Source organism: Anopheles cruzii, chromosome 2 (assembly GCF_943734635.1).
Source record: "Anopheles cruzii chromosome 2, idAnoCruzAS_RS32_06, whole genome shotgun sequence".
Classification (NCBI taxonomy): domain Eukaryota; kingdom Metazoa; phylum Arthropoda; class Insecta; order Diptera; family Culicidae; genus Anopheles; species Anopheles cruzii.
The window spans coordinates 40,221,817-40,242,478 of record NC_069144.1 but is presented as its reverse complement, the minus strand read 5'-3'; the positions used below and the strand labels follow the sequence as shown (position 1 = coordinate 40,242,478).

Below are 20,662 nucleotides of genomic sequence, written 5' to 3'. Positions count from 1 at the left end.
TAGTTTTTTTTAGCAATCCGTGCGCAGTAACGAAATTTATCCCAAAACCAGTACCGACAAACGATCAGGATAAATTGAGTCGAAATAATCAATAATCTAAGTGCATTTTATGTTGGCTGATAAGTATTTCATTTGGTTTAATTTGATACGTAACTAACAAAATAGCACACTCCGAATTTATTTATTGACGATCATTTTACAGTGTACGGGAATGTTGACAGTTCATGCTTTTCATGTTTTCGCTCGCAAAGTCATCTGATTTTGCTCTCCTTGTTGGGTGTTTTCAGACACAGAGAGTGTTTTGAGAATATTCCAGTGTCTTGTATTGGCATTGGCAAGGCATTACTCTTGTTCAGTTTACGTTTGTTTTTCTTCGTCCTGCGTCCATTTGAAGGTAAGCCTTTTTGTGGATCAACGATAGGTTTAATTCTACCAATCGTGCTTGGTTCGCGTGGAAACGTTTCCGTGTGCGATAATAAATGATCTCCCACTCCCAACGTTGCCTTCTGTGCGTGTGCTCGTGCTCTCACTATCGAAACAACTTTCGAGTGCCATTTTTTGACGACGTCATTGCGCTGCTGTTAGCAGGAATTAGGAGTTTGATAAAGAAAGCCTGTTTGGCAAATGTGAAGCAACGACGCACTGACCCGCTGTTAAAGGGTGGGGGCACCATCGCAACACGATATCTATCGATTTACGCTGGTTATTACATCGCAGCAACCTACTAGCAACTTGTCTTGTTTTTCAGTTTTGCAGTAATTGTTCTCAACCTTCACGATGGATGCGGAAAAGTCCAGCAGCAGTTCGTTCGAGGATTTGTCGAACCTGAATGAACAAGAGCGCGCCGAACTGGCCGAGTCTTCGCCAGGGGCCGGTTCATCAGGGCATGCCACGACATCCGAGCAAACCGAAAGCCCTGGAGCCACTCCGGCAGACCATAAGCAGGAGCCCCCAGAGCACATGGACATTCTAGGCAATGGTACACTGATGAAAAAGGTACTGCGCCAAGGACGATCCGAGCTGCGGCCCGAAAGTAAGAATATTGCCACCATCAACTATACCGGGCGTCTGGACGATGGAACAGTCGTTGAGGAGGAACAGGACGCCGTAGTGCAAATAGACGATGTTGAGGTATGTTGTAAGCCCAGTGCCACAAACCAGGTCTACCCGTTCGTAGTTTAAATTTTTTCCCGATATATCCCAGGTGGTACAAGGCTTGGACATGGCGCTGAAACTAATGAACGAAGGTGAGCTGGCGGAGGTGGTTGTGAATGCGCGGTTCGCTTATGGCGAAGTCGGACTAAAGCATGAAACCGATCCCAAGCGGACCATTCCACCAAACGCAACCATCACGTACACGGTCGAGTTAGTTTCCATGAAGGAAGAGAGCGAGCTGGAGTCGCGCACGTATGCGTCGAGAAAAGAGATTGGTAACAAAAAACGATTACGAGGAAACTTCTGGATGAAACGGCAGGAGTACAACCTAGCCATTCAGAGCTATCGTCGAGCGCTTGAGTATCTAGACGATACGGTTAGTGCAGGAGGCATGATGGAGACGGACGCAGCAGGGCCGATAGAGGTACGCAAGGATACGCTTTGACCCTCGTACATCTCTCTAGTTAATTGCACTCTTCGATGTTATTTAGCTCTCTACCACAGAGCTACAGGATTTGCTTGAAGATCGGATGAAGGTTTACAACAACCTGGCACTGGCGCAGCTGAAAATATCGGCCTTCGAAGCGGCTCTAAAATCGGTTGATAATGTGCTAAAGTGTCAGCCCAACAATGCCAAAGCTTTATTCCGCAAGGGAAAGGTAAGGATGGACCTTTTCTTACCAGCGTGACGTCTTGTCTTGCGGTGCTTCATTGTTTTAATGTAATTTTTGTTTCAGATTTACGATGCGAAGGGCGATACGAAGGGAGCGATCGCTTTACTACAAAAAGCTGCCACAATTGATGTTGACGATAAGCTAATACAATCGGTATGTCGAAAATCGTCTACGTTGCGCGCTGAAAGTTAGGTTACCAACGCTTGTGATTATTCCCCAAACTCTTAACCTCCAGGAACTGTCGAAACTGGTTCTAAAATCGAAACGAGAAGCACGCAACGAAAAAGACCTCTACCAGAAGATGCTCGGCCAGGCGCAGAAGCTGGAGCAAAAGACGAAAGTTGTGCCGACGAAACAAAGCACTGATTCGTCCAAGGTAAATTTGCAAAGGTCACTACGATGGGTACTGTCGAACACTTACTGAACATCGTTCGGCTTTACTTTCAGCTTAAATTGTGGGGCTATCTCGTCGGCACCATATTGATTGGTGTAGCCGGTGTGGCCATTTACCGGTACAACAACCCGTAGTGGAAACGGTGCAAGATACAACGCGAATAAGATGCTTTTACGAACGTTCTCCCAGCTAGGTTAAGGAACGAACGATAAAGGAGCCTAAACTTCCCTTAGCGACAGAATACTTGATTGCTAGTTGCTGAAGTAGTGTATGATTCATTTCTCCATGGATGCGAAAATAATAGCTGGCTTTAAGTTAATTTTTTGTTTTTTTTTTTTATTTAGTCTTCAGCGACACAACCAATTGATATAGAACACGTTGGTGATAGGGAGTGCGGGACTCGGTGACTTTTTGTGTTTTTCGTTTGTGTTACCTTATTATAAAGATTTGTTTCCGTACCGGTTAAAAAGGGAGCTCTTATGGTCGGCAGATTGTTGTTTGATAATGTGTAAAAAAATGATGGATTGAAGAAAAGACATAAGCATATTTTTAAAAAGGTTTATGATGAAACAAAAACTACTTTAACTGTGTCTCGTTGTTCATGACGTAAAAGACACAGGGTGCAATCATCTTTTCATGTTTTTTTTCTTACTGCAAAAGCAGCATAACTCCGAGTTTTTGTTCTCCTCGTTTCAATTCGAAATCGATCTTCCTTCCGTTGGATGGACGCATTTACATAGTAGCGAAGTCAGGACACAATCATTCCAATGTACTTCAACCAGAAGCAACTCGCAAAACAATCACGGAGACCAGAGGAGTGTTAATTTATCCTTTGTATAGCTTGACAAGACGAGATAATTTTGAACGGTGCTTTTTATTTAGACATTTTTCTTCTACTCTAATGCTGCTATCCAAGGTGAGCAATACCGTATCCGATAAACGTCTTTTTTCGACCAATAAATGTTATCCTATGTATGTAAATATCTGCTCTTTCTGAATTTGGTTCTACCAGACATATCTTTACTCTTCGAAACTTCTTCGAGTTTTATTCAACAACAACCAACAACTACAGACCTAACATTTCTACAAAGCGAAAGTCGTCCACGATTCCCCTTCCTTCGGCAGCGAGCCGTTTTCCGGTCCGAGCACAGACTTTCCAACAGTAACGGACGGTGCACCAGGCCGGAGAAAACGTTCGTTTACTTCTAGCAACTGCTCTTTGCTGACTTCTAGTACGGCCTGTCGATGTTGAGCGAACAGTTCGTCGCTGATCCCCTGCCGGAAAAGGTCCATGCCCTGCTCCAGAGGAGCTATCGGCACGTCAAGCTGCTGCAGTACACCAAGCTTCGCCTCGAACAGTGTTTGCTCATCCAGTTTCGGCAGTTTGGCCACGTTCCATCCGTAAGCCTCATCGAACACATCAAGTGTGGTGCGGGCGTTCGGATCGCGATAGCTGAAGAAACCAAACAATCCATCACTGGCAATCTTCGCACCGGCTCCGTAGGCTCCATTCTGTTCACGGACCACTGGCAGCAGATATTTGGCCGAAAGGTATTTGGCCAACACCTTGAGCGGAGCGTAATGTCGATCGGTGTACGGTACGGTGAGGAGCGATTTGGCGCAATAGTTTACCGGAATATTCATGACCGTGTGACGGCATTGCACGGTATTTGGGTTGGTACCAGGTAGAGGTTGTGAACAGTTCCAAACACGCGCCGTACTTCGGAGGGGTACACTGGCAATAAACGATTCGTACTTGGCCAACGCCAGCTCTTCCGAGCTTGGCGTATAGTTGAGAGCACACCGTAACCCGGCTCCGGAAAACAATTGGGTGATGGAGCGGCATTTTTCCAGAATTTCTGCCGGCGTGTGACGCTGCGTGAATTCCTTCATGAACGCTAAATGCTCGATTCCTGACAAGCGTTCCCGAAGTCGACCGGATTCAGTGACGAGACCGTTAGCATTCTGCATCGCGTACAAATGACCGGATTGTGCGATTCCGACCGACAACTCCGAAAGGTAGTTCTCGAGAAGCATTTCAAACCGTGACACATCGGTGAGCTGGAGTTCGTTGAAAATTTGCCGACAAATTTCAAACATATCGGCCACGTTTTGGTCCAGGGCGTACGTGCCAAAGTAAAGCCCAAACTCGTACTGCTCGGTACTGTCCACGCTCTGTACCACATGCGTGCTAAATCCGATTCCTGCCGTCTTAGAGCTGATCAGCTGATCGAACACACGGTAATTGTGTTGTTCCGTACCGAACTGTGTAACGATCGCGTTGAAGAGGGGCAAAAGCAGCTTTTGTTCCTCGGTCAAGCCACCCACGTCCAGCACGCCCCGGAAGTAAACGATTCCGTTCGTATCGACGCGACAGAGTTGTGTAGGCACATTGGCGACTAATCGCTGCTCAATTGGCGCTTCCAAGACCGTTTTGGCGTTTATTTCGTGTAACCGCAGACACGGTAATATCTCCGCGTTTGGAACCGATTTTTGCTCCTCCGAAAGCTCCAATCCCTCACGGTAGATGCGCTCTCGATCGGATTCGTTGAGTTTTGCCACCTTTTGGTTAAAAATTCTGCGTTCCGACTCGAGGAAGCGTTTATCGTACCCTGCATCCGGTGACATTGTCATCGTTAGACGATGCCGGTTGTTGCGAAAATAGTACTCGACCTTGTGCTGTAGGTATTTCGGGTTGGCGTCAATATTTTGGCGCAATGTGCGTACTGCTTCGCTAACGTTCATTGCCTGGATTAGATCGCCGTCATGATTCCACAGCGGTGTCAGGTTGAAAAGAAGCCCCAACCCGAACCGAGTCGTCTGGTGCTTCATCGTTAGCTCGATGTTGTGTAGAACGCTCTCAATGTGCGCCCGTTCAAACCCATTCTCGATCACCTGGTCCACAGTGCGGTCAAATATTTTTTCAACATATTCGAACTCACTTGCTGGCAGATCCTGCAGGCCTACGACGAACATCGTGTCGCGAATGTGCGCATCATACCCGGTTAACTGGTTATAGCCGCCAGACAGATTCGGTTCGATTAAACTTTTGTAGAAGTACGAGTTCGGACCCTTCACAAGCAGCTCGGACAGGATGTGCATTAGGAAGGTTTCATAGACATCTGTTATTTCGGCCATCAGGTAACCGATTGCAATCTGGTTCTGTCGCTCGATCGGTGCTCCCATGTTATCGTAGCGACTGGAGATGTGGTCTTTTCTGGCCGTTTTCCATCGCGCTTGCGACGGGATAATGCTGTACCGTGTGTCGATGGGCTCATAGTCGCTGAGGTACTGCCCATCCACAAAGGCCATCGTACGATCGAGATCGAAGCAACCGTAGCTGAAGATTCGTGCGTTGCTCGGATGGTAGTATCTCTGGTGAAAGTTAACCAAATCCTCATGCCGTAGTGACAGTATTTCCAATGGGTCACCGCCAGATACATAACCGTACGTATGATCGGGAAGCATTTTGTTAAAAAACTGCTGTCCAAAGACAGCAGAATTTTCTGCAAAAACGCCCTTCATTTCATTGTATACTACACCTTTGAACACATATTCGGATTTGCAATCCTGCAGCTCACTGTGCTCCAGGCGCCAACCTTCCTGCAGAAAATCCAGATACTTTAGATTGGGTCGGAAAGCGGCATCCATGTAGATCGTCTGCAGATTACGGTAGTCGATTTCGTTCGTCGAACTGAACGGGTAAAGCGTGTAATCCGGCCCGGTCATCGCGTTCATAAACGTGGCCAAACTCCGGTTCAGCATTTTGAAGAACGGGTCGCGCACCGGAAACTTTTGCGATCCGCACAGCACAGTGTGCTCGAGAATGTGCGGTAAGCCGGTCGAATCGAACGGCGTCGTGCGGAAGTTAATCGAAAACACGTTGTTCGTATCCTGCCGGTCCACGTGCAGATACTGTAGACCAGTTTTCTCGTGTCGGAACATGTAAGCGGTCATGTTGAAGTCGGCAATGTATTGGGCCCGAGTACAGATGAAACCATTATACCGATCGCCGGGTTTGTAGCGATCCGATGCCCTTATGTTGGCAAGAACAGCCGGATTAATCTTCGGAGCCGGTGTAGACGAAAGCCACCGGCGCGGTGACATCAGGCGTCGCATCGACGATACTTGTCTCAGCATGGTTGGGCTGATGATAATGAACAAATGTTAAATAGCACAAAACGACAACCGTGAACCGTGATGTGATGCAATGTGTAGCAAATTTATCACCGAAACATACCTTGTGTTTCGCTATCGGAATATGATTTGATATTTCACAACAAAACTATCCAAGTGTCAAAATCGGGCGAGTTTTTAATGTCAAAATAGTTTCAAATTATTCGGACAAAGTAAGCTGTGGTTTTGATTCTTCAAGATTTCTTTACAATTATTAGAGGGCGATAGTTAAAATTTACTTAAAAAGTTGAGTGTCAATCTTTAATAATTGTTTGAAAACCAATTCTCTCTTGAGGAGTGTTTTTTTACTTGCGCAAGATGTGACAGCTGATTGTTTTGATCCACTTTGTCTTCGTGTTCCATCTTCCCTTCCTATTTTCGCAGCCAAGGGAGAGAAAGTCTGAGTATGCTTTGCTCGAATCGTGATTCCGAATAATTTTCTATCTGTTGGTGTAAATTAGTTACCATTGTTTCAAGCACAACAATTTGCCACTTTGGTTTAAAGTTGCGCGTACCGTGAACGGAAAGGTTAGGCAATCGAACCGAACGAGCCAGACGAATGCAATTGTGAGATCGGGGTTCCTGCGGCTTGAACGACAGTCATTAAGCAGGTGCGTGGGCTTCCGTGAGTCATTGATATGTGAATTTATTAACTAAACATGGAGAAAATGTCCATATGTTAGTAATTTGTTGAATGATATCCTACGATCCTCTAATTTCAGCATCAATGGCGAAGGTTATCACACAGGAAACGTTCGACGAGGTAGTGAAAGAAAATATTGTCGAGTTTTCAATGTCGGTTGACGAAGCGCGAGAAGAAACCATCAAACAGTTCGAGGCTCAAGGGATCCATTTGGGTAATATTATCAAGGACCTTAAGCTTAATCCTGAAACGGGAGTACCGATACTTAATGACAGCGTGGAGCAGTTGAAACAGATCCAGACGAGATCGTTTGATGAAGAGCAAGAAAAAGTTTGCCGCCTTTTGGAGGTGATCATCGATGAGTGTAACGTTGTAAGTATGAATTGCCGACCACTCGACTTTGAATAACTAAACACTCGCGATTTTCTAGAGCGTTCCTCATCGTGTACTAGCTGCCAAGCTGGGCGCATACGAATTTGCTTTGAAGGCATTGCTTTCCGAAGACAACTTCAATACCGACGTGAGACTTAAGCTACTGTATACTGCCAATGCCATTATTAACAAACAGCCTGATGTATTCGATTTAAACTCGCTAGCCGCGGCGCTTAAGGGCCTACAAAGCGCAACGGATGAACCAACGATATGCGAGCTGTTAAAGTGGTTGCAGAAAGCGTGCATCTTGCATGAAATGAATCGACAGACGATAATGGCAGATAACCTAACCGTTGCGACGCTTAAAACGTTTCTGGCACGCCCCGAACCGGCGATAATCCGGAATGTCTGCTGCCTGTTTCGTTACCTTATTTTAGATGACGATATTCGCTTAGAGTTCGGCAAGGCACACGAACATGCGCGCACTTTGGCTGGCGAAACCCTAGCCGATATCACGCAGCTGCTGACTAGTAAGTGCATAGTCTATTGTTCAGTTCACAATCACTCTACATAGACCGATCTGTCCACAGGATTCAAATCGGACCAGGATACGATCTGTGATTTAATTTTAACCATCGCCTCGCTAACGGTTCGGAACGAGTTCTGCCAGACGGTGGAAGAGGCCGGTGGACTCAAGTTTTTGCTCGACGCAATGGTCGAGTTCAATGACTCACTCAAAGTAATTCGTGAAGCTTGCAAACTACTCAAGGCCCTGGCCGGCAACGACACTGTGAAGCTGCAGATTATTCAGTGCGGGGCCGCTCCATTGTTAGAGTCAAGCCTCAATCGTCACAAGGCCAACGAATCGTTCGCTCGGCATGCCCTGCTCTGCCTCTCGACACTGGCCTTGCGCGAGCCCACCAACAGCGCGGCTCTGTTCGAGACCGGAATCACCGAAACGATCGTTCAGGCGATGAAAATACATCCCACCAGCAAGGTGGTGCAGCGAAACGGAGCCTGGGCCATACGAAACATGGTGTCGCGATCGCGGGATCAGTGTGACAGTTTTATAGCGTACGGTGCCGAAGACGTCCTGAATCAGGCATTGATTGACCATCCGAGCATTGCGCACGATATAAAATCAGCATTGCGTGACCTGGGCTGTAAGGTGCACCTAAACGAGGAATGGAAACAATCCGATAAGTTGCAAATTACGGCCGATTAGGCTGCGAGTGTGCGACCGATTATCATTATCATGGATTTATGAATTATTAACTCTTTCTAATGTCGCACCAGGTCTCCGCTTACGCTGACTCGTTATTTACTGCCCATTTACAAATTAACAAATCATGTAATCAGAAGAATATCACCAATCTTTTTTGAATAAAATGAGTTCATTTCAAATTGTGTATTTTATTTGCGATTCCGGAATTGTGACTTGCGTCAACGTGTCCAATCAAATATTCAAAAGCTAAACTCTCAAACATGTGTCAAACATGGTGGTTTGTAAACAATTATCAGCCGGGCGGAAAGCATGGATGAACAGAGTGTTAAGAAGTTGTTGAGGTAATCTATCCAAATGTGAAAACTTTACTGGTTGTATGACAATTTTCTGCGATCTTTTTGTAGTGGAAGCAAAATGCTGGAACATCATGCAGCCACATACGAGGTGAATGCGCAATTCAACCGCATGGTATCACCGGACGAACTTGATGAGCGGCGACGCGACGATTTAACCCGAATGAAAGGTTTACTAGCGACAAGATTGTTTTCGTGCCTTCAGTTAGGGATAAAATATGTTTCTTTAATAACAGAGCAACTCCGCAATTTGCTAGCGCAAGAACGAGTGAACAAAACTGGATGCATTTCAGAAGGAGTATGGGAAAACGATCGACATCGAGTACGGCTAACACACGTCGAAGGTAAATGGCAATCGTTTGGTTACGAGAATGCGACCGGAAAGTACGTAGACTGTCACGAAGCGCTTTTCCTAATGGAAATGGTAAGCATACCACGATGACGGGAGCACAGCAATGAACAACGAAAGGTTTCCCTCTGCAGAACAGGTTAATGGTTAAATGGGACGGTATAGTGGTGTCTATCGAACAAGGCTATAGCTTGTTCCTGGGGTTTCCAGACTGCTTGACGTTGGAGGAATATCATGTGTATTCGGTTCTAAATCGTACGGGATATTATCTGCTTCGCTACGATCCTGAACGCAAAACATACCAAAGCGACGAGAGTGATCTTCCGTCGGTGGAAGAACGATGCGTTTGGAGCATTCTGTACGGGATGCTTAATCAACCGAACCCACGGGACTCGGTATATGGCACGGCGGACAGTAAGCTGCAGGAACGTGTTCGAAGGTCCATGTTGCACTACAGCAAATTAATTCGAACATCATGCTCCATGAATGAGACGCGTAACGCTACTACATCGCAAGCAACGAACCATACGTATGAGCCGGTTCCGAAGAAACCCCATTTAGAAGACTCCTATCCGTTGGAGGACCAACTCGATGGCTTCAAAGCAGTCGAACGTTTTCGGCGAATGTTCGATAGGTTCGATATCATCCGCAGCATGAGTGAGAATGAGAACGTTCACAGCAACGAACATCCAACACCTGAGACTGACCTGCAGCTCACGTTTGATTTGTTCTCAGCCGATGCGCAAAGCTTCAAAAAGACCCTTCCTCCTTTACCGATTGCAAGGATTCTTGTGCGAAGGTAGGTTACTTTTGAAGGACTTTTTCTCATTCTAATTGCATTGTATCAATTGCAGGTCTTGTCAACCAATGCCATCTTTTAAGGAACTACAACAACTGTACCAAGCTCAGCCAATTCCTAGCCCACTAATGCTGATGCTCGTATCGGACAGCTTAACCGTTAACTGTTTCCTGTATGATATGAGACCATTATCTCGCAACATCATCACTCTATCGTCCGATCATTCTTCGACGGCCAACGTGTTACGGTAGCACCAACAGCTCTGTGTGAATCTCAAAGATGATACAAAAGATAAATGTAGTTTGGATTGATATGATTCTCTTTTATTTTATTAACCTTAAAAGAAACAAACAGCACCGTTGAACAGACCGCGCGGCTAACTGGCCCCATCGCCCATCAATAGAGCCAACTGCCCACTGCGGGTATTTCTAATATGTTCAGCTATCATTTTCTTAGGATCCTTCCGGTACTCCTTGTTCTTGAAAACCTTTTTAATCGTACGGCACCGACTGATAAACGCTTTTTTGTTCTTCTTCATTCGGTCCGTCCGAAGCTGGTTTTTCGTTTTTGGCTTCACCTTTTTATCAAACTGGGGCACTCCTGTTTTCAGTGTACCGGACGACTTGATTTGAAATAGGGAGTCTAGCGTGGGCAGGGCGTCTAGCAGCGGACGCATGTCTCCGGTAATGGCCGTTTTTTCGCGTTTCTTCTGTTCCTTATCCCGTTTGAACGCTTCCTTCGTTAGTTCGACCTTTTTCAGCATCTCATCCTTTTTGAACTGTTTCTTTTCCCTCTTCGTCATGCGTGAGATGGCCAGCTTGCGAAGCTTCTTCACTTTAACCTCGTCCTGCTGTTCGTCGGAATCGTCCGAAGGAGGCTGTTTCGGTCCGGAACCGGGTTCATCGCCCTTCTCCTTGATCTTGCCTTTCTTCGAAGGCTTGCGCTTAGTTTCTACAATCTTGAAACTTGACTGTTCCGCTTCATTCAGTAGCACTGGCGTAGATCGGTACAGTGGAAAAGGCCCAATAACTTTGTTGCCTTGATTTGCCGATTGCTTCGTGACGATTTTCTGTGTTTTAACTAATTTCTTGTTGAGTTTTCCCATCTTTTAGAGGATGTTTTGAATGTTTATGGTCATGAGCAACAACACGAGGTTCACGTATTAAATATCGACCGTCCCGGTGCAAATTATACGTATCATACAAAGCGTTCATTTGACAGGCAAACGTCTAGTTCTGTTTACACAATTTGTTTATTTGTTTATACAATTTCTGCTCATATCGTGCATTGAGTTTGGCGTGAGAAGACAGCTATTTCATAAAATTTTAATATATATTTATATTATATCAAAGTTAAGATGTCGGAAGGTGAGGACACGCAAACGCAAACAAAGTTTGAGTTCAAAAAGAAACCCCGGAAACATCTTCGTCAGCGGAAACCATCGAACAGTGATGGCGAAGAGTTAGAGCACGGCACAGAAGAGGAAATTTTGTATGTTTAAACGACTTTTTTTATTTTCCATGTACCGTTCTAATGATTTCCTTTTTCGTTCTCAGATCAAAGCTAGAAGAAACCAAAGAACGACAGAAGCTGCGCAACCGGCGCAACGGTGTAAACATTTTGAGTTTGGCCGCCGGCAAGAAAGTTACCACCGAAGAAGAAATAACAGTAGTAAGTGTACCCACTATAAATGATGCCAAATGAATGGCTCTGTATGTAACAATCTTTTCGGTTTATGTTCGTAGAAAGATCCATTCAACATTAAAACTGGTGGCATGGTGAATATGCAAGCGTTAAAAGCGGGAAAGTTGAAAACAGCCGTCGAAGATCCATACGATACCGGAATCGGTACCCAGTTCTCCGCGGAAACAAACAAACGGGACGAAGACGAGGAAATGATGAAGTTAGTAGCATATTGTTTATAGCCATAGCAAAGTGCATGTGGCAAGATTCCAGCGCGTTAACCTTCGTCTTATTTTCGTTTGATTTTGCTCAGGTACATTGAGGAAGAGCTCGGTAAACGCAAGGGTCTTGCACAGGAGCAGGATAAACAGATCGATGGAGAATCTTCTACTAAATACCTCAGTCCAGAGGAAGCAGCCTTACTGTCGCTGCCGGCTCATCTCAGCCAGACGTCCTCGTTACGCTCCGAAGAAATGCTGTCAAATCAGATGCTCAGCGGAATCCCGGAGATCGATCTGGGTATAGAGGCGAAAATCAAAAACATTGAGGCAACGGAAGAGGCCAAACTTAAGTACATGCAGGAGCAGCAGCGCAAAAAGGATCTTCCGTCACACTTTGTGCCTTCAAACATGGCCGTCAATTTCATGCAGCACAATCGCTATCGTATCGACAATCCGAACCCTCCGAAGCGACGACATCAGGAAGATAACCGAGATCAACGGAATGATGACCGAATTCCAAAGAAGGCAACGGACGATTACCACTTTGATAAATTCAAAAAACAGTACAGACGACACTGATATGTTGGACGTTTTGGCTGTGTACATGTAATAGAAACACATCTCCCCTCTGGCGTTGTTTGTCTTCCGTGGCGCGCAACACCGAGGTTTGTGGTTTGTGCTTAATATTAGTTCTAAAGCGTTCCCTTCTTTTGCTGCCGTTTAAATCTTTTGAACGCTGACATTGAAACATGCACCGCAGACAAGATGCACAACTTTTGCCACAATAAAGTGAAAAATCAGTACTTTTTAATGAATAATGCAACTGAAACGCTAATATTCTAAATATACTGAATACTTGAATTCTAAATGGGTGATGATGACTATGATTGTACTATCTGAGCCGTTTTTCGTCCTTCTTTCTTAATACAACATTGTTTGGTAGTTCTCAAATCGTATATTTATGCATTTATATTTAGATTTGAAGATTAGATTAGTAACATTGCATAAGTTTTTTAGAGCTAACGATCAGTATGAGCCAGAAATAGGAAAATGATCCGGATGTTTGCACAAACAACATCGAGTAACTGTATCGCATGGATCGGAAACATCGTCGGGCTTTTATGACTAAAAATCCATTTCTTCGGATTTTTGTATATCCATCAAGCGATATTTGAAAACATCTGCTCTTGTTGTGTCTAGACTGTGTATTTTGTTATTGTTTTGAATTATATTACTGTATTACTCTGTTTGCTTCCATAGTGTACATCATTATACGTAGCCTAGCATACATAATTGAACTTAAAAAACTAACTATCACACTTCTCTTTAAATTTTGCCACTCTTTTACGTTAGGAAGAAGAGGCATTACGTCAAAATAGGTTACAGCATGCACCATCAATGTCCCTATAAACTATACCGTTTTTGATTTAACTATTTATACCAACGTCCTATTCTGCGTCTTCATAACGACTGTAATTGGAGATAAAGATCCGTCGCTGCTTGGTGGCCAGATGTTTAGCGTTTGATCGTGACACAATTGAATCGCCCGGAGAGCATAATTACGACACACTTTCAGTGATTAGTCAAATTGTAGGTTCAAGTGTTCCGTGGCTATATGAGCATGTTTCCAACTTAGAAGCAAATTGTATTACATGCTTTTTGATCGACGGTTTCAGTATGGTTTGGTAGCCAGTTCGAAGTAAAGAAGAGAACGAACACTAAAAAAACATAAGCGCACGCGGCTTTATCGTGGATATTTAAGGTAGTCGAAGAGGCAGAGATTAATGTTTGCTAGACATTTTTCTTATGTTATTCTAACTGTGGGAAAAGAATACACGCTTTTTCCTTACCTATGCAACACTCGGAAAATGTTTTGTTTTCGTTTTATAGAGTAATCAGTCCTGTCCAGTCCATTTTGGTTTTAGGCTTAAATCTGTTGACAGACTTGCAAGCATTAGTCATCAATCCATCGCCCAACAATCATCGTACACTGTAACCACCAATTATAATACCTTCGGCTTTACCTTGCCACTACGCTGCAGCAACAGCTGGGGTGGAGCGGTCGAATTGTGGAGATTACTAATTATCTTTAGCCTTTTGTTCGATAGTGTAGTCAGCGAAGAAGCGCTTCGTTTTAAGGAGTGCGCACGATTAGCCGCGTAGCTGCTGACTCCATCGGCAAAGGAGTGTCCTCCCTTGGAATGTGCGGGAGATTGATGTTGATTTTGTTGCATTGAAGTGATTAAATTTCGAAAGTATGTGTTGCTCAGCAAACAGGAAGCTTTTTCCGACCGTTGTCCTGTGCCTGCGTTGCTACGGGGCTGCGCAATTAGCGTCCTGCGCTGACCACGATTGAATGGTCCAGTGGCGTTTCGTATACCAATCCCACCTCCGGCACCCGTCGGACTGCCCAACATGCTTCCGCCACCAACACCGTTCATGCCAGCGCCTTCGTTTCCCAGCTTACCCATCTTATTGGAGGACGAAAGCGAAGAGAGTAGAATGTCGGACCCACCGCCCGTGCTGCGGCCACCTATTGTAGGTGAATGTTGTTGTTGCTGCTGTTGTTGTTGCTGCTGCTGCTGTTGCTGCTGGGATGTCCCACTTCCCGTTATTCCGTTGCCACTGCCAAGGCCACTCGCTTCGCTAAGAAGATTTTTTCGCAAGGCGAGAAGTTTGCGATTCATAACGAAACCACCGGCAAGCCGGCGGAGTTGAAAATTGTTCACATGCAACGGTTTGGGCAACGAACTGTACCACATTCGTATGCCGCGCACTTCATCGAGCTGTTCAAGAGCCGTGAACGCTTGGGACGACTGTTGCTGTTGCTGGCGTTCCTTCACGAATTCCTCATCGACCTTCTTCAGCAGCATCAGCTTCGATATATCGACCGGACCGTTCACCGTCAGTCCAATTTCCATTTCTGCCGACTTGAGTGTCATGTTGTCGATAAAGTGCTGATCGACCAGCGATTGCGACAGCGTTGTTAACTGTGTCGGCGTGAGGATAATGGAATCGCCCAGCTCTCCCTGCAGCTGCGGCATAACGAGCGGATTGGCAGCCGCTGGTAGCAGATTGATCGTGGGAACGATATCATCGATACTGTCGACAAGATCGGCCGGCGGTTCAGCGGACTGTAGGTTTTGGGCAAGCGTTTGAAGCGTGTAGTTGATCTGATCGCTAAAGTTCGGCAGCACCGCCAGATCAGCCAATTCCCCTTCACCCGAAACTCCTGTTGCCACAGTTCCTCCGGCAACTGCGGGCCCGCCTCCAGTGGCAGTCAAGCGGTACGGATCGTGTATCTCAGTTCCAGCACCGGCCACCAGAGGGAGCTGCTCAATCAGTTCGGCCGGAATGAAGGCCTCCGCCGTATGTGGCGTAACTCCCACTGCTTCAATTCCGGCCCCTAGCAGTGTGGCCGAAGCTGCAGCAGTGGAAAGCACACGGGCCGCTGCGTTGGCAGTCCCAGTACCGTCAGTGGTCCCATGTGCCATATTCACCAGATTGGTACCAGAAAGGTTCATGGAGTTTATCACAGATAGTGGCAGAGTGACAGTCAGCTGGTCCTGCAGGCTGACGCTATTATTGGAGACAGAGGTGGTGTATTGCTGCTGCGAAAGATCACCCTCAGCAGTGGCGTGTAACGTTCCGGGTGCAACGGACAGCTTTAGCAGACTCGTACTAGGATCCATTACGATCGTCGTCTGTTCGGGCAAGCCGGCACTGGGAGATTCGTCCATAAAATGCTGTGCGAGCGTCTCGGGCGGCATGGTGGCCATGAGAAGGGGTTGTTGAGACAACGACACCGGCTGTGTCACCTGCTGGTGAACGATGGCTTGAGGCAACGATAGCTGCGAAGCTGCTACCGTTGCCGGCAACTTGTGTTGTGGTTGTTGCTGTGGACCAAGCGTTGTCGTAGTCGCCATGGTAGTTGCTGTCGTCACTCCAATCGAAAATTCTCGCGATTGTCCTTGTTTCGTGGAACCGACACTGCGGTGATGGTGTGAACTCGACTTACCCTGTCCGTGACCCTGATGAGCCGTCGTTCCGCTTCTATCCGCACCACCATGTGTGCGAGATGATGTTTTGTGTTTCGATCGCTCACTTTTACTGTCGCTACTGGGAGCACCTTTCTGTAGCGCCGATGTAGCCGGACTTCCACTTCTGTGGCCGGATAGCTGAGTCACTTTCACTACCGCGTCATTAACAATTCTGCCTGCCGCTGACATCTCGGCACTTCCGCTGCCTACACCCGGCATTGGTGTCGTAGAACGGACGATGCTTTCATTCGATGTTCCGGACACTCCGGACGTTGCTGCCCCGCTACGGCTGCGATCGCCCTCGAAGCCGGTCGAGGAATTGCTGCTCGATTCGATTACCTCTAGGAAAACTCCTGACGCACCGCTGTCCTCCTTGGGGACACTTGGCGTACGCAATTCGGCCATTAATTTATCCAGATTTTTACTTCTGCCCTGCACTGCCTTACGCTGCGATAGCGTGTGCGACTTGCAAGCCGTCAGTGGTCGCGTACAGTGTTTCTTCCCATCCGGTGTGGCAACGCCACAATGTCGATCTGGGTCGAAATCTCGCGAACGGTCGGTTTTTCTCTCGCTTGAACCCTTATGAGCAGCACCGACCACATTGTTCGACCCGCTACTGGAACTGCTACTCGAACTGCTACTCGAACTGCTGCTGCTGCTCGACGAAGAATACGAAGAAGACGATGATGGTGACGAGCTTGAGGACGATGAGGATGTTAGCTTGGAAGAACCTCGTTTCGATGAAGATTTCGACGAAGCAGTTACGTCCGTGGCGATGGGAAAGGTTCCTTTCTTGTCTAGTACCACGGAACAGTTGCTCATTAGTACTACTGGCACTCCACCGCTACCAATGGCCCCGTTTCCGGTGGCAAATGCGTCACGACCGAAGTCCGCTGTTACATCACCGACCGTGGTCGGCGTGATGGACGTTTTAGCGAACGAGGACGACAACGTTGAGGATGACCCGTAGCTGGATGACGATTTCGATGAATGTACCGATTTGGCATTTTTACTCTTCACTTTACTTCCACTTCCGGTGCTGGTGCGTACCTTGGATGATGGAACGACTATTGTCAACGATTCCTGGTCGCCACTTGGCACCTCGTTTTCGCTATGATGACGCAAAGAGTTGATGCCAGCTCCAGAAGAAGAGTAGGAACTGGAAACAGACGATGACGAAGACGAAGACGACGAGGACGATGACGAAGACGACAATGATAATTTAGTTTCCGCACGCGCTACTCCGTCCGCGGACGTGCTGATGCGGATGGTAAAATCAGTCTTTTCTCCCGACGACACATAAGCCGCACTAGTGGCTAGTGACTGATCAGTGCTGTTGCTACGATTGTTGCTGCAAGTGCTGCTTCCACCGACATTTCCATTTCCGCCACCGGCCGTGCTTGTGCTGGCGGTGGACGACGCCGCCGACCCAGTGGCGCTTCCATTGGCGTTCAATTTGGAAGCGTGGTGATAATAGGAATAGTGCCGATTGCTCATATGCTTCTGCAATCCCTGCGGTTTGACCACACTACCACAAATATCACAGATCACCGCATAGAATGGGTCCGTCTCGGGGCAGATACCGTACAGACCCATGTCGGCCCTATCCAGGCGCATCACACTGCCACGGTTGCGATGCTGCTGTATGCTGCTGCGTAAGGTCCCACATCCCGCCTGCCTTCCCAGAATAGAGTGGTGCGTCGGTGGTTGCGTTTGGGGTGCCGCTGCAAAGCCGTGCAGTCTGCCGTTGCCAGGCTCTCCTACCGTCTGTTCACCAACGTCCTCCTCTTCGGCTGTGTTGAAGATCAAGTGACGCGATGAAATAACAGAACAAATATACGACACGATCCACCGGTACTTACAAGCAAAAGTCGGTGCATTATCCGACCGCTCGACGAACGTTCGCCACGTTTTACCCCTCAACTTCGCCAAACTTCCAACCCCCATTGAAGTACATTCGCTAGTCATTTCCGCTGGACGTATTTCCACGATACGGCTCGCGATTCGGAACCGAGGTGGTGGTTCTATGAAGCTCTTCTTAACCGGCAAACGAATTGTATTAATCCGATCGAAGCAGCCTTTGTTTCCCACTTACGTGACGAACTTTGCCCAACTTGTTTATCCTGTATCCTTTATGGTTAGCTTTGTGTGAGACTTGGTCGAGACAGATCAGCTGAATGCGGAAAAGGATTGGTCGAACAGTTTATTTTTGGTGGAGTGTCCTGTGAATGAAATGGCACGGCTTTTCTTACTTCTGCTGCATTCAAAATGACTAGTATAATAAATACATTGCACTGTGAACTCTCTTAACACACTTGTGCGCATCGTCGCGACGTTCCATGGAACATCGTTTCCATCGTGTCATCGTCAGAGGTTCGCGTTTTTTACGTAGTTGCGTCGATGCATATCGATGAATGAATCCTCTGCTACACCTACACGTTTCTCTCGTGAGGATCCGCTACGTTCCGCATGTTGCACTTGAAATAGGACCCGCAGAATACTAACGCAAAAAACTAATACATGGTAAGGTGTTGCATCAAGCGCCACGCAACTCGACAGAAAGCACGCTACAATGGTTATGTTGGTGGCGTGTCTGCGCGATGCAGATTCACGAAGTACTCGTTGCCGAGAACGGTGAACCGAGGCCAGACCTCCATTTGTTCTCATCTGCTCCCCATGCGAACAATGAAACTGTTCAATGCAATGTTTCGATACAAAAATCCAATTATGAAACATTACTCACTTATGTTTCGCGTACACAAACACCGCACCCGGCTTCGTGGCAAATGCAGAACACGTATTTTATGAGCAAAGCACGACGGCCACAACCCGTTTTATTCTCAACTGTCCGCAGACCAAACAGTTTGTCGTACGTAATGGGAGACTGCTAAACACAAGGCGAAATGCTCAAAGGTTCACATCCTTTTTTATTTCAAACAGTCGCCACTAGGAACAACCACAATACAAAAACCTGTACACTTAAGGAGTTTACGGATTGGACTTTCAGCACCTCTTCTTATAGAAACATTACTCTCAGGCTGGACATGAAGTAGCGCTGTACTTGCAATCATTCGTGGCCCATTCAAGCCTGCTTCATCCTCAGAAACCGAAACTTTCGCAGTTGTCACTGTTGTGTTAATTAGTCCAAATTCACTACTGTCGACGATTTTACGGGTCCTGGGAAACACAAATCGGAGCAGAAGAGCCAGACTATGGAAACAGACTCTGTGTAGCCAACAGTTCATTCATAAGCTTAACGTGAGGAACAGAGATAACAGTACTCCAAACAAAAGTTGACACTCGAATCATAGGTCAGTACACGCACAGGATATATACACTGGAGGGCGAGGCCGGAGGCGGCCGGAGGTGCGTAGCATCGAGGCGAGACAGACCAGACGAGACAGCTCCGAAGGTATCGCTTATCGAAGAATTTCTTACCTTGAGCTGTGTTGAAACAAGATTGGGGTCGCTGGGTACTTATTAGTAGCGATCGCAGCATCGACTGTACACCACAATGCGAACACTGAGACCAACCCAACTAGCCAAACAATAATCCGCCCAAGTGCTCTCGTGCCAGTGGGACGTGGGACACGATTCTTGGGGCTCTTGGTCGAAATTGTTGGGCGAAGAAAATCGAAATCTTCACACCGTCAACACCACTCCACACTGACAGCTGCTGCTTTTTTGTTTTTTTCTCTCTTTGTTGCTGCCCGGCCTGACAGCCAGCCCAGTGAGAATGGTACGATTATTGGCAAACATCTGGGGAGTTGCTCAAAATAAAAAACATTCAAAACCACAAACGATAAGATCCTTAATCCTTAATCGATCCTTAATAAAAATTTCGTTCCGATTCCCTTCATTGTTAAATCTTCAATTTCATCGCGTTCATCGTTTCGCGGCAGCAAATCGTTACCCAGATTACCCTTTGCATCCAAATCCAAGCAGTCGTTTCAAACAAATCAGCAGAGCCAAGCCAAATTTTGATTAAAAATATTTTCGCAACTAATTTTACACAAACTTTGTTTTACCAATAACTTATCGTACCGAAACTTTTTGTTGCAAAATTGCAAAATCACGATGCTGTCGGAATCAGAACTATCCGACTTCGAGGAGCAACAATATCGCGAAATCTTTGAATTGTTTGATCGCAACGGTAGCGGGTCCATATCGGCAGACGAATTGGGGGATCTGATGCGTGTGCTGGGACAAAATCCAACGTTGGCCGAGCTGGAGCAAATGATCTACGAAGTGGACGCCGACGGCAACGGGCGCATCGAGTGGGAGGAGTTTTTGGCACTAATGAAGCGAAAATCGCGGGAACCCGTCAACGAGAAGGAGCTCTACGAAGCATTCAAGGTGTTCGATAAGAATGGCGACGGATTCCTGTCGGTGGACGAGCTTTCGGATGTGATGCAAAATTTTGGTGAACGACTAACTCCGCAAGAGCTACAGGATCTCCTGGCTGAGGCAGACATCGACGGGGATGGACTAATTAACTACGAAGAGTTTGCTTTCATGCTATCGAAATAGGACCAGCGGTATGGTGGTTTGCGTGTTTTATTCCGTTGCCGGCAAAGA

General features: G+C 46.6%; 8 protein-coding genes across 9 annotated transcripts; 5 read left to right on the top strand and 3 right to left on the bottom strand.

Annotated features, from left to right (window-relative positions):
- The first annotated feature begins 300 nt into the window (after positions 1–300).
- On the top strand, positions 301–3,198 carry LOC128268622 (peptidyl-prolyl cis-trans isomerase FKBP8). Its single transcript, XM_053005756.1, has 7 exons — positions 301–394; positions 749–1,131; positions 1,205–1,579; positions 1,647–1,814; positions 1,893–1,982; positions 2,065–2,205; positions 2,277–3,198. The coding sequence occupies exons 2-7, from the start codon at positions 778–780 to the stop codon at positions 2,355–2,357; spliced, it is 1,209 nt and encodes a 402-aa protein (XP_052861716.1). The 5' UTR covers positions 301–394; positions 749–777; the 3' UTR covers positions 2,358–3,198.
- LOC128268621 (presequence protease, mitochondrial) lies at positions 3,100–6,542 on the bottom strand. The gene is made up of 2 exons (XM_053005754.1): positions 6,464–6,542; positions 3,100–6,370 (listed from the first exon to the last, which is right to left on the bottom strand). The coding sequence occupies exon 2, from the start codon at positions 6,361–6,363 to the stop codon at positions 3,307–3,309; it is 3,057 nt and encodes a 1,018-aa protein (XP_052861714.1). The 5' UTR covers positions 6,364–6,370; positions 6,464–6,542; the 3' UTR covers positions 3,100–3,306.
- Positions 6,543–6,610: 68 nt separating this feature from the next.
- On the top strand, positions 6,611–8,811 carry LOC128268620 (armadillo repeat-containing protein 6 homolog). The gene is made up of 5 exons (XM_053005753.1): positions 6,611–6,803; positions 6,861–7,010; positions 7,122–7,414; positions 7,473–7,944; positions 8,005–8,811. The coding sequence occupies exons 3-5, from the start codon at positions 7,127–7,129 to the stop codon at positions 8,637–8,639; spliced, it is 1,395 nt and encodes a 464-aa protein (XP_052861713.1). The 5' UTR covers positions 6,611–6,803; positions 6,861–7,010; positions 7,122–7,126; the 3' UTR covers positions 8,640–8,811.
- Positions 8,812–8,948: 137 nt separating this feature from the next.
- Positions 8,949–10,391, top strand: LOC128279065 (uncharacterized). Its single transcript, XM_053017787.1, has 5 exons — positions 8,949–8,980; positions 9,044–9,162; positions 9,229–9,416; positions 9,476–10,140; positions 10,196–10,391. Exons 1-5 carry the CDS (start codon positions 8,949–8,951, stop codon positions 10,389–10,391), a joined length of 1,200 nt encoding a protein of 399 aa, XP_052873747.1.
- Positions 10,392–10,450: 59 nt separating this feature from the next.
- On the bottom strand, positions 10,451–11,246 carry LOC128268059 (uncharacterized). Its single transcript, XM_053005064.1, has one exon. It carries the CDS (start codon positions 11,243–11,245, stop codon positions 10,517–10,519), a length of 729 nt encoding a protein of 242 aa, XP_052861024.1. The 5' UTR covers position 11,246; the 3' UTR covers positions 10,451–10,516.
- A 207-nt stretch (positions 11,247–11,453) lies between these two features.
- On the top strand, positions 11,454–12,832 carry LOC128267499 (splicing factor C9orf78). 2 transcript variants are annotated; one of them, XM_053004344.1, is made up of 4 exons: positions 11,454–11,631; positions 11,697–11,811; positions 11,886–12,043; positions 12,137–12,832. In XM_053004344.1, exons 1-4 carry the CDS (start codon positions 11,498–11,500, stop codon positions 12,621–12,623), a joined length of 894 nt encoding a protein of 297 aa, XP_052860304.1. In that variant the 5' UTR covers positions 11,454–11,497; the 3' UTR covers positions 12,624–12,832. The 2 variants fall into 2 exon arrangements, with proteins under 2 accessions (XP_052860304.1, XP_052860305.1); XM_053004345.1 differs by having other exon boundaries at positions 11,454–11,635; positions 11,704–11,811.
- A 411-nt stretch (positions 12,833–13,243) lies between these two features.
- On the bottom strand, positions 13,244–18,052 carry LOC128279064 (serine-rich adhesin for platelets-like). Its single transcript, XM_053017786.1, has 2 exons — positions 17,947–18,052; positions 13,244–17,877 (listed from the first exon to the last, which is right to left on the bottom strand). The coding sequence occupies exons 1-2, from the start codon at positions 18,050–18,052 to the stop codon at positions 14,048–14,050; spliced, it is 3,936 nt and encodes a 1,311-aa protein (XP_052873746.1). The 3' UTR covers positions 13,244–14,047.
- A 2,109-nt stretch (positions 18,053–20,161) lies between these two features.
- LOC128268490 (calmodulin-beta-like) lies at positions 20,162–20,614 on the top strand. Its single transcript, XM_053005606.1, has one exon. The coding sequence runs from the start codon at positions 20,162–20,164 to the stop codon at positions 20,612–20,614; it is 453 nt and encodes a 150-aa protein (XP_052861566.1).
- The last annotated feature ends 48 nt before the right edge of the window (positions 20,615–20,662 follow it).

Excerpts from the sequence above, each read along its gene's own strand:
- LOC128268622 (XM_053005756.1), top strand. The coding sequence starts at position 778 with ATGGATGCGGAAAAGTCCAGCAGCAGTTCGTTCGAGGATTTGTCGAAC. Across the intron at positions 1,580-1,646 it reads ACGCAGCAGGGCCGATAGAG|CTCTCTACCACAGAGCTACA; the intron begins GTACGCAAGGAT and ends GATGTTATTTAG. Across the intron at positions 2,206-2,276 it reads AAAGCACTGATTCGTCCAAG|CTTAAATTGTGGGGCTATCT; the intron begins GTAAATTTGCAA and ends CTTTACTTTCAG.
- LOC128268621 (XM_053005754.1), bottom strand. The coding sequence starts at position 6,363 with ATGCTGAGACAAGTATCGTCGATGCGACGCCTGATGTCACCGCGCCGG.
- LOC128268620 (XM_053005753.1), top strand. The coding sequence starts at position 7,127 with ATGGCGAAGGTTATCACACAGGAAACGTTCGACGAGGTAGTGAAAGAA. Across the intron at positions 7,415-7,472 it reads TCATCGATGAGTGTAACGTT|AGCGTTCCTCATCGTGTACT; the intron begins GTAAGTATGAAT and ends GCGATTTTCTAG. Across the intron at positions 7,945-8,004 it reads TATCACGCAGCTGCTGACTA|GATTCAAATCGGACCAGGAT; the intron begins GTAAGTGCATAG and ends ATCTGTCCACAG.
- LOC128279065 (XM_053017787.1), top strand. The coding sequence starts at position 8,949 with ATGGATGAACAGAGTGTTAAGAAGTTGTTGAG. Across the intron at positions 8,981-9,043 it reads AGTGTTAAGAAGTTGTTGAG|TGGAAGCAAAATGCTGGAAC; the intron begins GTAATCTATCCA and ends ATCTTTTTGTAG. Across the intron at positions 9,417-9,475 it reads CGCTTTTCCTAATGGAAATG|AACAGGTTAATGGTTAAATG; the intron begins GTAAGCATACCA and ends TTCCCTCTGCAG.
- LOC128268059 (XM_053005064.1), bottom strand. The coding sequence starts at position 11,245 with ATGGGAAAACTCAACAAGAAATTAGTTAAAACACAGAAAATCGTCACG.
- LOC128267499 (XM_053004344.1), top strand. The coding sequence starts at position 11,498 with ATGTCGGAAGGTGAGGACACGCAAACGCAAACAAAGTTTGAGTTCAAA. Across the intron at positions 11,632-11,696 it reads GGCACAGAAGAGGAAATTTT|ATCAAAGCTAGAAGAAACCA; the intron begins GTATGTTTAAAC and ends TTTCGTTCTCAG. Across the intron at positions 12,044-12,136 it reads GAAGACGAGGAAATGATGAA|GTACATTGAGGAAGAGCTCG; the intron begins GTTAGTAGCATA and ends GATTTTGCTCAG.
- LOC128279064 (XM_053017786.1), bottom strand. The coding sequence starts at position 18,052 with ATGACTAGCGAATGTACTTCAATGGGGGTTGGAAGTTTGGCGAAGTTG. Across the intron at positions 17,878-17,946 it reads TAATGCACCGACTTTTGCTT|CCGAAGAGGAGGACGTTGGT; the intron begins GTAAGTACCGGT and ends TCTTCAACACAG.
- LOC128268490 (XM_053005606.1), top strand. The coding sequence starts at position 20,162 with ATGCTGTCGGAATCAGAACTATCCGACTTCGAGGAGCAACAATATCGC.